General features: G+C 35.1%; 1 protein-coding gene across 4 annotated transcripts in view; it reads left to right on the top strand.

The window, feature by feature from the left end:
* Positions 1 to 14,176, top strand: part of LOC142340136 (uncharacterized) — a 42,211-nt gene that overhangs the window by 16,868 nt on the left and 11,167 nt on the right. For all 4 annotated transcript variants that reach the window (XM_075390603.1, XM_075390601.1, XM_075390604.1 and 1 more), the window contains one exon: positions 11,835 to 12,032. In XM_075390603.1, the coding sequence (XP_075246718.1) occupies positions 11,835 to 12,032 (198 nt within the window). The remainder of the gene's footprint in view (positions 1 to 11,834; positions 12,033 to 14,176) is intronic.

Here is a 14,176-nt window from a genome sequence, read left to right as displayed (position 1 = left end):
CCTATTTATTGCGTGAGTTCATCGATAACTATCGATTACCGAACAAAGATATTGTTTTTAAATGGTTTGTCTTGAAACCTAGCATTGCTAAATAGCATTACAACAGGCAATCAATTGTACGGAGAAAACATTGGAATTTCAAGAATTTTAAGAGTCTAACTTCCGAAGTAAGTTGGTCAATTATATAAATAATATATACACAACCCCTCGCTGCTATTTTTGAAACAGAAAAATATGAAGAGGATGAGTTGGAATTTTAGTTTGCAGATTTGAGTTAAAAATGTCAGGATGAAGTTTGAAATGAAATGCCATGTACCGGGCTGAACTTAATGGCAAGTTTCATGTTCTGGCATGTACTGAAAGTTAATAAAAATAAATGTTAAACTGACAAAAAAGAGAAAGGAATAAGACTTTCTAAACAGTTTCGTTAAGTAACTGTACGTTTGGGAGCAATTTTGATCATTTCAATCAAATAGTAACTTAATGAGCTATTTAATTTTTGATTGCCTGATTTGAGTATTGCAGACCTCGTTGACGTTAATTATTGAACATTTTTTGAGTCCCAATACTTTACGTCCGAATTTCACGAGATGCCAACATTTCTTGCGTTGCTTTTAATGTTTTTTTTTTTGATGCGAGAACCTTAAAATTGATTCTTGCGGTATTTCAGGTGCTTCTCGCGAGAGCTCGTTCTTATGTGAGAAACTGCTTCTCATCGGAAACCCAGGAATTTATTGATGCCAATCAGCTGACAATCTTTCTAATGAGCTATTGCCGTTAGCGTTCTTTTGTCACTCTACTGTATCTGCAGTTGCCAGTTGAACATATACCTAACAATGCAAAAAAAGACTGACTGTTTATCGTCAGAAATATGATTGTAGTTTTCTTAACAAGAATTGAGAACTAGAATTTGTACACTATTTCCAAATATTTTTCTCAATTTATTCATTTTGGTCAATCTGCTGATTTCATTATTGACGTTTGATACTTTATCAGATGATCTATAGAAAATTGGAATCAACTCGGTTTGACATTTCTTGTGAGCCATATCCACGATCCATATATGGTTCGATACAAGCCATACAAAAATTTCCTTTCTGATCTTGCTATGGTTGCCAAGAATTCCATATATGATTCGTATATGGCATCCAAGATTTCAGGTATATTTTTTTCCAGGAACACCTTCAAAAATCCCACACGACGTATAAACCCTTCCAGACATAGTAAGCTTTTATGGTAAAAATGGTAGCATATATGGTTCTTATAGGGTCCTTATATCGTTATTCTTAAGGCTCCTTTTTAGGATCCGGCCCCCCGTAGGCAGTTGATTTCAGAAAACTTTATTAGGCAGTCCTCACTCACAGCCAGTAGCCACGCGTTGACAGATACCGCAATTTTTACACAATGAACTCTGTAAGTCCAATTTATGCTTTCCTATGCTTACCTATGCTTTCCTACGAATCCCAAAAAACCAAAAACGCTTCACTTTATTTTAAAACACACAGTAGGCAGCTTTAGCTGCTTTCTATGACTTATTACTTCAGTCATAATTCATTGTCAACCTCCATTGGTGTAAAAATCGGTTATTGTTGAAGACATATCGTAACAAAGAACAAATCTGCAAACGGTTTAGTTATTTTACATGACTAATTCTTTCTGGCTCTATTTTTTTCTTGTTTCATGTATATCAATTTAAATTAAGTAAACATTTTGACATGTACTGAAAGTTTAATAAACTATATGCTAAACTAAAAGAAAAAGAGAAAAAGAAATAAGAATTTCTGAACAATTTTGTTAAGTAACAGTACGTTTGGGAGCAGTTTTGATCATTTCAATCATATAATATTGATGCATACTTGAGATTTTTATAGAATTTTATCGTTCCTGCCCTAATTTATTTTTTGATTGCTTATATTGAGTATTGCAGACGTCGTTGACTTTAATTGACGAATCATTTTTTAAGTCCCAGTATTTAAGGTCGGAATTTCACGAGTTGCCAACATTTCTTGCGTTGTTTTTAAAGTTTTTTTGATGCGAGAACCTTACAATTGATTCTTGCGGTATTTGATGTGCTTCTCGCGAGAATTCGCTCTCATGCGAGAAACTCCTTCTCACAGGAAACCCAGGAACTTACTAATGCCAATCAGCAAACAATCTTTCTAATGGACTATTGCCAAGCTTTTGTGTACGCTGGAAATTTTTTTATTAAGATCAACAAGTAGAATCAGTAATAAGCGTTCACATATAACGCCCCAACGCGTCAACCACGAACGTTAATTGCTTAAGATAACGCTTGTTTGTCACTCTACTGTATCTTCATTTGCCAGTTGAACATAGACTTAACACTACAAAAAAGACCTTAACACATTTGTCTTATAAACAAGAATTGAGAACTAGGAGTTGTACACCATTTCCAATTTTTTTTAGTTTATTCATTTTGGTTGACCTGCCATTGGTCATTTTTGACATTTGATACTTCATCAGATGATCAAAAGAAAAATGGAATCCTCTGGGGTTGACCTTTCTTGGGAGCAATGTCCAAGATCCATATATGGCTCCATACATGCCATGCAAAAAAATTTTTACGATCCATTTTTGATTCCTATATGGGATCCAAGATATCAAATTCATTTTTGTTCTTCCAGGAGCACCTTCAAACAACCCACACGACGTTTATACCTTTCCACACATAATAAAACTTTATGGTAAAATGGTACCAGTTATGTTTCTTATATGGTTCCTATATGGTTCTTACAAGACTATACATGTTCCATTTAAGGATCAGGCCACCAGTAGGCAGATCATTTCAGTAAACAATATTAGCAGGTCCACACCCAGCCGGTAGCCACGCGCTGCTATATACCGCAATTTTTATTCAATGAACTATCGAAGTCCATTTATGGACGACCTATGCTTTCTTACGTTTCTTAAAATAACATAAACAATCCATTTTAGTTTAAAACACACAGTAGGCAGCTTTGGCTGCTTTCTATGACCTATTACTTCAGTCATAATTCATTGTCAACTTCCATTGGTGTAAAAATTGGTTATTGTTGAAGACATATCGTAACAAAGAACAAATCTGCATACGGTTTAGTTATTTTACATGACTCATTCTTTTTGGCTCTAGTTTTTTTTCGTGTTTCATGTATATCAAATTGAATTAAGTAAATGTTTTGACATGCGCTGAAACTTTAATAAACTCTATGCTAAACTGAAAAAAAAGAGAAAAAGAAAAAAGAATTTCTGAACAATTTTGTTAACTAACAGTACGTTTGGGAGAAGTTTTGATCATTTCAATCATATAATATTGATGCATACTTGAGATTTTTATAGAATTTTATCGTTCCTGCACTAATTTATTTTTTATTGCTTATATTGAGTATTGCAGAATATTGATCTTTTTTTAAGTCCCAGTATTTAACCTCAGAATTTCACGAGTTGCCAAAATTTCTTGCGTTGTTTTTAATGTTTTTTTGATGCGAGAACCTTACAATTGATTCTTGCGGTGTTCGATGTGCTTCTCGCAAGAGCTCGTTCTCATGCGAGAAGCTCCTTCTCACCGGAAACTTACTAATGCCAATCAGCAAGCAATCTTTCTAATGGACTTTTGCCAAGCATCTGTGAACGCTAGTAAATTTTTTTATTAAGATCAACAAGTAGAATCAGTAATATTCGTTCATATATAACGCCCCAACGCGTCAACTACGATCCTAAATTGCTTAAGATAACGCTTGTTTGTCACTCTACTGTATCTTCAGTTGCCAGTTGAACATAGACTTAACACTACAAAAAAGACTTTAACACATTTGTCTTTTTCCAACCAAGAATTGAGAACTAGGAGTTGTACACTATTTCCAATTTTTTTTAGTTTATTCCATTTGGTTGACCTCCTCTTGTTCGTTTTTGATATTTGATACTTCATCAGATGATCAAAAGAAAATTGGAATCCACTCGGGTTGACGTTTCTTGGGAGCCATGTCCAAGAGCCATATATGGCTCCATACATGCCATGCAAAAAAATTTTTACGATCCATTTTTGATTCCTATATGGCATCCAAGATATCAGGTTCATTTTTGTTCTTCCAGGAGCAACATCAAACAACCCAAACGACCTTTAAACCTTTCCACACATAATAAAACTTTATGGTAAAATGGTACCATGTATGTTTCTTATATGGTTCCAGATGGTTCTCACAAGACTAAACACGTTCCATTTAACGATCAGGCCACCAGTAGGCAGATCATTTCAGTAAACAATATTAGGTGGTCCACACTCAGCCGGTAGCCAAGCGCTGCCATATACATTTTTCTTCAATGAACTATCAAATTCAAATTTATGGACGACCTATGCTTTCTTACGTTTCCTAAAATAACGTAAACAATCCATTTTAGTTTACAGCACACAGTAGGCAGCTTTGATTGCTTTCTATGACTTATAACTAAAGTCATAATTCATTTTCAATTTCGATTTGAGTAAAAATCGGTGATAGTTGAAGACATATTGTAACAACGAACAAATATGCATACCGTCTAGTTATTTTACATGACCCATTCTTATTGGCCCTAGTTGTTTTTTCGTATTTCGTTTATATCAATTAAATCTAAGTACATCATGTTCTGGCCTTTTTCTGAGGTTTAAAAAAAGGTTTAAAATGGTTTAAAAAGAAAATTTTAAACTGATGAAAAATAAGTTACGGGTTGACAAAATAAAAAATTAGGTGGTAATTTCAAAAAATCACTAATACCCTAAAAAGACGAAAATAATTGAAGTCTTAGGAGCCATTAAGTATCAACTGAAGGCCTTACATAAGTTCATCTATAGGAATTCAACAACCCAGTGAGATCCTTGATTAGTAATGCAAATTCAGAAAATCGCAAAAAGGAAAACAAACGGTCGTCAGAACACAAGAATTCGTTTAAATTTTATGAAAACACTTTGTCGAAGCTATAAAAAACAATAGGTTTCCACTGAAAACATATTATCTGATCATTTGACATATTAATTAGGAGATTTCAGAAATTGACATTTGATAGGAAACTAATCTAGTCTAAAATTAACATATAAAACAAAAGTTAAAAAGATTTTCCATGAGCTTTCGCCCGTCTTCACTCAGATCAGTTTTTTTGTCAAAAATTATGTTGAAATGACATTCAGCCTATATATTGCGTGAATTCTTCGATAACTATCAATTTCCGAACATAGATATTGTTTTTAAATGGTTTGCCTTGGAACCTAGCATTGCTAAATAGCATTACAAGAGGCAATCAATTGTACAGAGAAAACATTGGAATTTAAAGAATTTTGAGAGTCTAACTTCGGAGTTAATTGGCCAATTATATAAATAATTAATACACAACCCCTCGCTGCTAATTTTGAAACAAAAAAATTTAGGATGAGCTGGAAAATTAGTTTGCAGAATGAGTTAAAAATGCCAGGATGAAGTGTTAAAGAAGCCATGATGAAGTTTGAAATGAAAATGCCATGTACCAGGCTGAACTTGATGGCAAGTTTCATGTTCTGGCCTGTACTGACATTCAATCAAACTAAATTTTAAACTGAAGAAAAAGGAAAAAAGAAGAAGACTTTATAAACTATTTCGTTAGGTGACTGTGCTTTTGGAAGCAATTTTGATCACTTCAATAATAAAATAGACTTTTAGATCCTTTTTTGAGCTATTTTTTTCTAATTATTTCTATCTAACCTAATTTTAATTTTGATTGCTTAATTTGAGTATTGCAGACCTCATGTTGACTTTAAACGACGAATCAATTTTTAACTCCCAATTCTATACAACAGAATTTTACAAACTGCTCACATTTCAAGAGTTGCCTTTACTTTTTTTGATGCCAGAACGATAAAAATGATTCGTGTGGTATTTGAAGTGTTTCTCGCGAGAGCTCATTCTCATGCAAGAAGATGCTTCTCACCCGAAACCCGAAACAATCTTTCTAATGGACTATTGCCAAGCATTTGTGAACGCTAATATGTTTTTTAAAGAACAGCAAGTTGAATCAGTAATATGCGTTCACATATAACGCCCCAACTTGTCAACCACACACTTAAACTGCTTAAGATAACGCTTGTTTGTCACTCTACTGTATCTTCAGTTGTCAGTTGAATATAGACATAACACTGCAAAAGCAAAAAAACTGATAACTTATTGTCAGAAATATGATTGTATTTTTCTTACAAGGAATTGAGAACTAGCAGTTGTACACTATTTCCAAAAATTTTTCTTAGGTTATTCATTTTGGTTGATCTTCTGACTTTGTTTTCGACATTAGATACTTCATCAGTTGATCTGAAGTAAACTGGAATCAACGCGGGTTGACCTTTCTTGGGAACCATGTCCAAGATCCATATATGGCTCTAAACAGGCCATGCAAATTTTTTTTAACGATCTTGCTATGGTTGCCAAGCATTCCATATTTGATTCTTATATGGCAACCAAGATTTCAGGTTTTTTTTTCTTCCAGGAGCACCTTCAAACAACCCACACGACGTATAATTATTTCCACACATAATACGATTTTATGGTAAAATGGTAGCATATATGGTTCTTATATGGTCCCTATATGGTTCTTCTATGGCTCCGTTAATGTTCTTAGAAGACTATACACGTTCCATTTTAGGATACGGCCGCCAGTACGCATTGATTTCAGTAAAAATTATTAGGCAGTCCTCACACACACAACCAGCAGCCACGCACTGCCAAATACCGCAATTTTTAAACAATGAACTTTGTTAGTCCCATTTATGGTCAACCTATGCTTACTTACGGATCTTAAAATACCACAAGTGCTCCAATTTAGATTACAGCACACAATAAACAGCTTTAGCTGCTTTCTATGACGTATAACTTAAGTCATAATTCAATTTGTGTGAAAACTAGTGATAGTTGAAGACATATAGTAACAACGAACAAATATGCATATGGACTATGGTCTAGTTATTTTACATGACCTATTCTTATTGACCATATTTGTTTTTTGTTGTTTCATGTATATCAATTGAAATTAAGTACTCTGACCAACAGACAGAATTGCAGTGATCAGTGAAACTTCTGAAAATCAAATCTGGCATGAGTCTTCAAGCGAGTCTACGAACTTCGCTTAAGCTTTTACGGATGCGCTGAATTTGCGCTCAAACTTTGTAGGAAATGTGCTGAATTTTTTTTTGTTTCTAAATTTTCTCAAAAGCGCTGATTTTTTTTACGGATGAGCTGAGTTTGCGCTTAAATTTTGTAAGAAATGGGTTGAAAAAAAGTGCTGCAACTTATGCAAGGAATGTGCTGAAAAAGCGCTGAAATTATGTGAGACAAGCGCTAAAAATGAGCTGAAATTTTGAAATTTCAACGCCCTCTCCGCTTTTCAGCGCAACCGCGAACGTAAATTACTTAAAATAACGCTTGTTTGTCACTCTACTATATCTTCACTTGTCAGTTGAACATAGACATAACACTGCAAAAAAGGACTCACTGTTTATTGTCAGAAATATGATTGTATTTTTCTTAACAAGAATTGAGAACTAGGATTTGTACACTATTTCCAAATATTTTTCTCAATTTATTCATTTTGGTCAATCTGCTGATTTCATTATTGACGTTTGATACTTTATCAGATGATCTATAGAAAATTGGAATCAACTCGGTTTGACATTTCTTGTGAGCCATATCCACGATCCATATATGGTTCGATACAAGCCATACAAAAATTTCCTTTCTGATCTTGCTATGGTTGCCAAGAATTCCATATATGATTTGTATATGGCATCCAAGAATTCAGGTATATTTTTTTTTCTTAGAACAGCTCGTAGAATCAGTAAATTGCATTCACATATAACGCCCCAACTCGTCAACCACGAACGTAAAGTGCTTAAGATAACGCTTGTTTGTCACTCCACTGTATCTTCAGTTGTCAGTTGAACATTGACATAACACTGCAAAAAAAGACTGACTGTTTATTGTCAAAAATATGATTGTTTTTTCTTACCAAGAATTGAGAAGTAGGAGTTTTACACTATTTACAAATATTTTTCTTAAGTTATTCATTTGGTTGATCCTCTGACATTGTTTTTGACATTTGATATTTCGTCAGGTGATCTTAAGAAAATTGAAACGATCTTGCTATGGTTGCCAATAATTTCATATTTGATACTTATACGGCAACCAAGATTTCAGGTTTATTTTTTTTTCTTTCAGGAGCACCTTCAAACAACCCACACGTCGTATAAACCTTTCCACATATTATAACCGTTCATGGTAAAATGGTAGCATATATGGTTCTTATATGGTCCTTATATGGTTCTTCTATGGCTTCCGTTAATGTTCTTGCAAGAATATACACGTCCCTTTTTAGGATCCGGCCACCAGTAGGCAGCTGATTTCAGTAAACATTATTAGACAGTCCTCACACACAATCGGTAGCCAGGGGTTGCCAAATACCTCAGTTTTTACACAATGAACTCTGTAAGTCCAATTTATTGTCGACCTATGCTTTCTTGCGGATCTTAAAACACAAAAAGCGCTCCATTTTATTTTACAGCACACAGTGAACAGCTTTAGCTGCCTTCTATGACTTATGACTTAAGTCATAATTCAATTTCAACTTCGATTTGTGTAAAAATTAGTGATAGTTGAAGACATATAGTAACAACGAACAAATATGCATCAGGTCTAGTTATTTTACATGACCCATTTTTATTGGCCCTAGTTGTTTTTCGTGTTTCATGTATATCAAATGAAATTAAGTACTCTGACCAACAGACAGAATCTGCAGTGATCAGTGAAACTTATGAAACTCAAATCTGGCGTGAGTCTACAAACGAGTCTTCGAACTTTGCTTAAGCTTTTACGGATGCGCTGAATTTACGCTGAAACTTTGTAATATATGCGCTGAAATTTGTTTGTTTCTATTTTTCACAATAGCGCTGAATTTTTTAACGCGGATGCGCTGAACTTGCGCTGAAACTTTGTAAGAAATGCGCTGATTTTTTTTTGTTACTAAATTTTCTCAAAAGCGCTGAATTTTTTTTTACGGAAGAGTTAAATTTGCGCTGAAACTTTGTAATATATGGGCTGAAATTTGTTTGTTTCTAAATTTTCTTTACGGATGAGCTGAATTTGCGCTGAAATTTTGCAAGAAATGCGCTCAAAAAAAGTGCTGAAACTTATGCATGAAATGTGCTGAAAAAGCGCTGAGATTATGAAAGAAAAGCGCTGAAAAAGCGCTGAAATTTTCAATTTTCAGCGCCTGCTCCGCATTTCAGCGCATTTAAATGTATTCAGCGCATTTCTTACATAATTTCAGTGCATTCAGCGCATTTCATACAAAATAATGCACTGAAACGGCGCTGACATCTCGACCCGGATTGGCGTAAGCCTTACAATTTTTCATTATAAATTATTCTAAATCTCCTCTAAAGCCGATCAAGAATAACTGAACCAGATCAAGAGGATCGTTTAAAAATAATAAAATATTTTGTAACTCAGAGCGAGTCATTTTCTCGAAAAAAATGTGTAGTGGCAACAAACAATTTTTGATGTACAGAAAATCCGGATCTTTACCAGTATAGCCCCCCCCCAACAAAAATTGCAGACATCTTAATAGCGTAACCCCCTCCCCAAACACACACACGCACACATACACACACACACACACACACACACACATACACACACAAACACACACGCACACGCACACGCACACGCACACGCAATACTGTAATTAACCATAATAGGGCAAAGTTTTCGTGGAGGACCAAAAATGAAAGACCAAAAATGGTATTAACAAGAACTAAATGATTTCATCAAAATGCAAGTGAGCATTGTTGTAGCCAGTTAAAATTTTAAAACATTTGGGAAAAGGTGAAAATTGAAACGATCTTGCTATGGTTGCCAATATTTTCATATTTGATTCTTATATAGCAACCACGATTTCAGGTTTATTTTCTTTCAGGAGCACCTTCAAACAACCCACACGTCGTATAAACCTTTCCACACACAATAACCGTTCATGGTAAAATGGTAGCATATATGGTTCTTATATGGTCCTTATATGGTTTTTCTATGGCTTCCGTTAATGTTCTTGCAAGACTATACACGTTCCTTTTTAGGATCCGGCCGCCAGTAGGCAGCTGATTTCAGTAAACATTATTAGACAGTCCTCACACACAATCGGTAGCCAGGGGTTGCCAAATACCTCAATTTTTACACAATGAACTCTGTAAGTCCAATTTATTGTCGACCTATGCTTTCTTTTGGATCTTAAAATACAAAAAGCGCTCCATTTTATTTTACAGCACACAGTGAACAGCTTTAGCTGCCTTCTATGACTTATGACTTAAGTCATAATTCAATTTCAACTTCGATTTGTGTAAAAACTAGTGATAGTTGAAGACATATAGTAACAACGAACAAATATGCATAATGTCTAGTTATTTTACATGACCCATTCTTATTGGCCCTAGTTGTTTTTCGTGTTGCATGTATATCAATTGAATTTAAGTACTCAGACCAACAGACAGAATCTGCAGTGATCAGTGAAACTTATGAAACTCAAATCTGGCATGAGTCTACAAACGAGTCTTCGAACTTCGCTTAAGCTTTTAGGGATGTGCTGAATTTACGCTGAAACTTTGTAATAAATGCGCTGAAATTTGTTTGTTTCTAAATTTTCTCAATAGCGCTGAATTTTTTTACGGATGCGTTGAATTTGCGCTGAAACTTTGTAAGAAATGCGCTGTACTTTTTTTGTTACTAAATTTTCTCAAAAGTGCTGATTTTTTTTTAACGGTAGCGCTGAATTTGCGCTGAAATTTTGTAATAAATGCGCTGAAATTTGTTTGCTTCTAAATTTTCTCAAAAGCGCCGAATTTTTTTTTACGGATGCGCTGAATTTGCGCTGAAATTTTGTAATAAATGCGCTGAAATTTGTTTGCTTCTAAATTTTCTCAAAAGCGCTGAAATTTTTTTTACGGATGCGCTGAATTTGCGCTGAAACTTTGTAGGAAATGCGCTGGAATTTTCTTTCTAAATTTTCTCAAAAGCACTGATTTTTTTTACGGATGCGCTGAATTTGCCCGGAAATTTTGTAAGAAATGCGCTAAAAAAAGTGCTGAAACTTATGCATGAAATGTGCTGCAAAAGCGCTGAAATTATGAAAGAAAAGCGCTGAAATTGCGCTGAAATTTTGAATTTTCAGCGCCTTCTCCGCATTTCAGCGCATTTCAGTGTATTCAGCGCATTTCTTACATAATTTCTGTGTTCTGTGCATTCAGTGCATTTCTTACAAAATAATGCGCTGAAACGGCGCTGACATCTCGACCCGGGTTGGCATAAGCCATACAATTTTTCATTATAAATTATTCTAAATCTCCTTTAAAGCCGATCAAGAATAACTGAACCAGATCAAGAGACTCGTTTAAAAATAATAAAATATCGTAACTCAGAGCGAGTCATTTTCTCGAAAAAAATGTGTAGTGGCAACAAACAATTTTTGATGTACAGAAAATCCGGATCTTTACCAGTATAGCCCCCCCCCCAACAAAAATTGCAGACATCTTAATAGCGTAACCCCCTCCCCAAACACACACACGCACACATACACACACACACACACACACATACACACACAAACACACACGCACACGCACACGCACACGCACACGCAATACTGTAATTAACCATAATAGGGCTAAGTTTTCGTGGAGGACCAAAAATGAAAGACCAAAAATGGTATTAACAAGAACTAAACAATTTCATCAAAATGCAAGCGAGCATTGTTGTAGCCAGTTAAAATTTTAAAACAATTGGGAAAAGGTGTGGTGGTAGGTGAATGTGATAACTGGAGATTGTGGATTCATGGTGAGCTTCCAGGAAATAGCTCAAGTAGAGGCTGAGAGACTTGGTCGCCCTGTGCCTATCATTCTCAGCGCACTGGCACAGACCGGAATGATAGGACACTCTTTGGCATTGAATGAGAAAATGATGATAATGACAGCTAATGAAGCCAATCTAAAAGCCATTCAGGTGATAGTTTCATACATGCCAATTTTGGATATTTGATACTGAACCACCCCCCCCCCCCAACCGCCTGCATTATGTTACCATCACCCGTGTTAGAAAACACGCGTCATTACAGTATAACAGGAAGGCTCGGTTGATTATGCGTGGCACAGAATGTCATCACATTCGCACTTAAAAGCATAAAATGCATACCAGCATTGGTTAATCATCATATCTGGAATGATAATGCTGAAACGTTTTCCATAGTTTTTGAGTTTTAGCAAGCTTCTATAATAATGGCAATTATTTTATATCTCAAGTTTGCAAAAGAACATAAAATTTTTTATCTGAGGTTTATCTGAAACTAGTTATCTGAGAAACCAAAAGTCTCTAACTTTTAATTAAAAAGCATATCTTTTAACATGCGAAAAATGGTTAACAGAAAAAATTTCTCTGATACTAACAGAAGTTCGTTTCTTTGTGTAATTGATTTTGATTTTGCTTCTTTAGTTCATTCGTTTTACAGCTTTTTAAATGACACCCTTTGAATACTTTAAGCATTTTCAATTCACTTAATTCTATTAACTCCCGGGGCGAATTTATACCCCAAAAAATGTGTAAGATTAAGGGGTAATCGTGGGACTTTTTACGCGTAACGAACTTCAAGTCTATATCAGTACTAGGCAAGTCTAAATCAGAGTCAAAACCAACTTTTCAGAAAATTTCGAATGAAAACATCGAATTCCAAAAAGATTGAAAACATCGAACTCCAAAAAGATTGCAACATGATCTTCGCATTAAATTTTGGTCAGTTTCCCGTGGTGAGGGCATACCGGTTATTTCGACGTTTTTTCCCGGCTAATTTTGACGTGTTTTTTTGGCTATTTTTTGACATTTTTTGGCCATTTTTAGGCGTTTTCCGGGCTACTTTTACCTTTTCCGACTATTTTGATGTTTCTTCGGTCATTGTAGGGCGTTTTCCCGACTATTTTTGACGTGTATTTGCTATTTTTGACATTTCGTCGACCACTTTTTGGCGCTTAAAATCTAGAGTTTAAAATTTAGGCGTGTGAATTCTAAAAATGTCCCCTTACTCCCCATAACCGCCTTAACCTACAAAGCCAACAGTCCCTTTATCATAAATCTAAAAATTCACCCCTACTACCCATTATTCCTTGATCCTACATTGTTCTACCACCCTAAATTTACCCCCTAATCTTACATCTCTTTTGGGGCAATTTTTTGTTGGTAAAATCTATCAATTCCCCCTTACTCCCAATTACTCCCTAATCTTACATCGTTTTACCCCTGCATTTACCTCTAATCGCGCATTTTTTTTTGGGGGGGGGGTCTAATTTTGGGGGTTAAAATCTAAAAATTCTCCCCATTACCCCCTTACCTCCATTACCTCTTAATCTTGCATCGTTTTAACCCCCTCCCCCCTCAAATTACCCCCTAACCCTATATTTTTTCGCGGTAATTTTTGGGGGTTAAATCTGAAAATCCCCTCCCAGCACTACACCGCATTACCCCACATTAAACCCCTAATTTTACATCGTTTACTCCCCCCTAGACAATTACCCTCTACTCTTACATCAGTTTGGGGGGTAATCAGGGGGTTATCGACTCGAGCTCAGAATATTGAAAAATTCGAAGTTAACTGAGCTGAATACTGCATTCAAACATCATGGTAACTATATAATAATGGTGGGCTAAATTTTTATGGGAAAAACCAGGAAATTCATTACGGTCACCAACTCTGGCAATTAATGAGTGTAGAAACTCGATTGTGTAACCAATTAGTTTTCATGTAATTTTAAGTGCAACTAATTGAGTTAAGTGCAACAGTTAAGTGCAACCAATTGGTTTTCATGTAATTTTCTGAGTACATAACAAAGCTTTCGGAGCTCGAATTCTGCTCACTGAAGTGTTTAAAGAACAATTTATTTCTAGCCACAATTTTTTGTTGCCTAAAAGAGGCAAACTGGTTTCTTATTATTTGTCGTAATTATTTCATCCGCGGTTAAATTACAGCTGAGAAAATAATCAAATTTTTGCTAGATATTTGCCAGGAACGCTTGTTTAACTGCACTTTAGTCGATTTTAAGGGAACAAAATTGTATCAAATATTAATGGAAGACATATGAGAAGTGGTGACTTGTAAGAGA

Source organism: Convolutriloba macropyga, chromosome 5, assembly GCF_964194025.1.
Source record: "Convolutriloba macropyga chromosome 5, txConMacr16.3, whole genome shotgun sequence".
Lineage (NCBI taxonomy): Eukaryota > Metazoa > Xenacoelomorpha > Acoela > Convolutidae > Convolutriloba > Convolutriloba macropyga.
The sequence above is the reverse complement of the archived record's forward strand: the minus strand, read 5'-3'. Positions and strand labels throughout refer to the sequence as shown.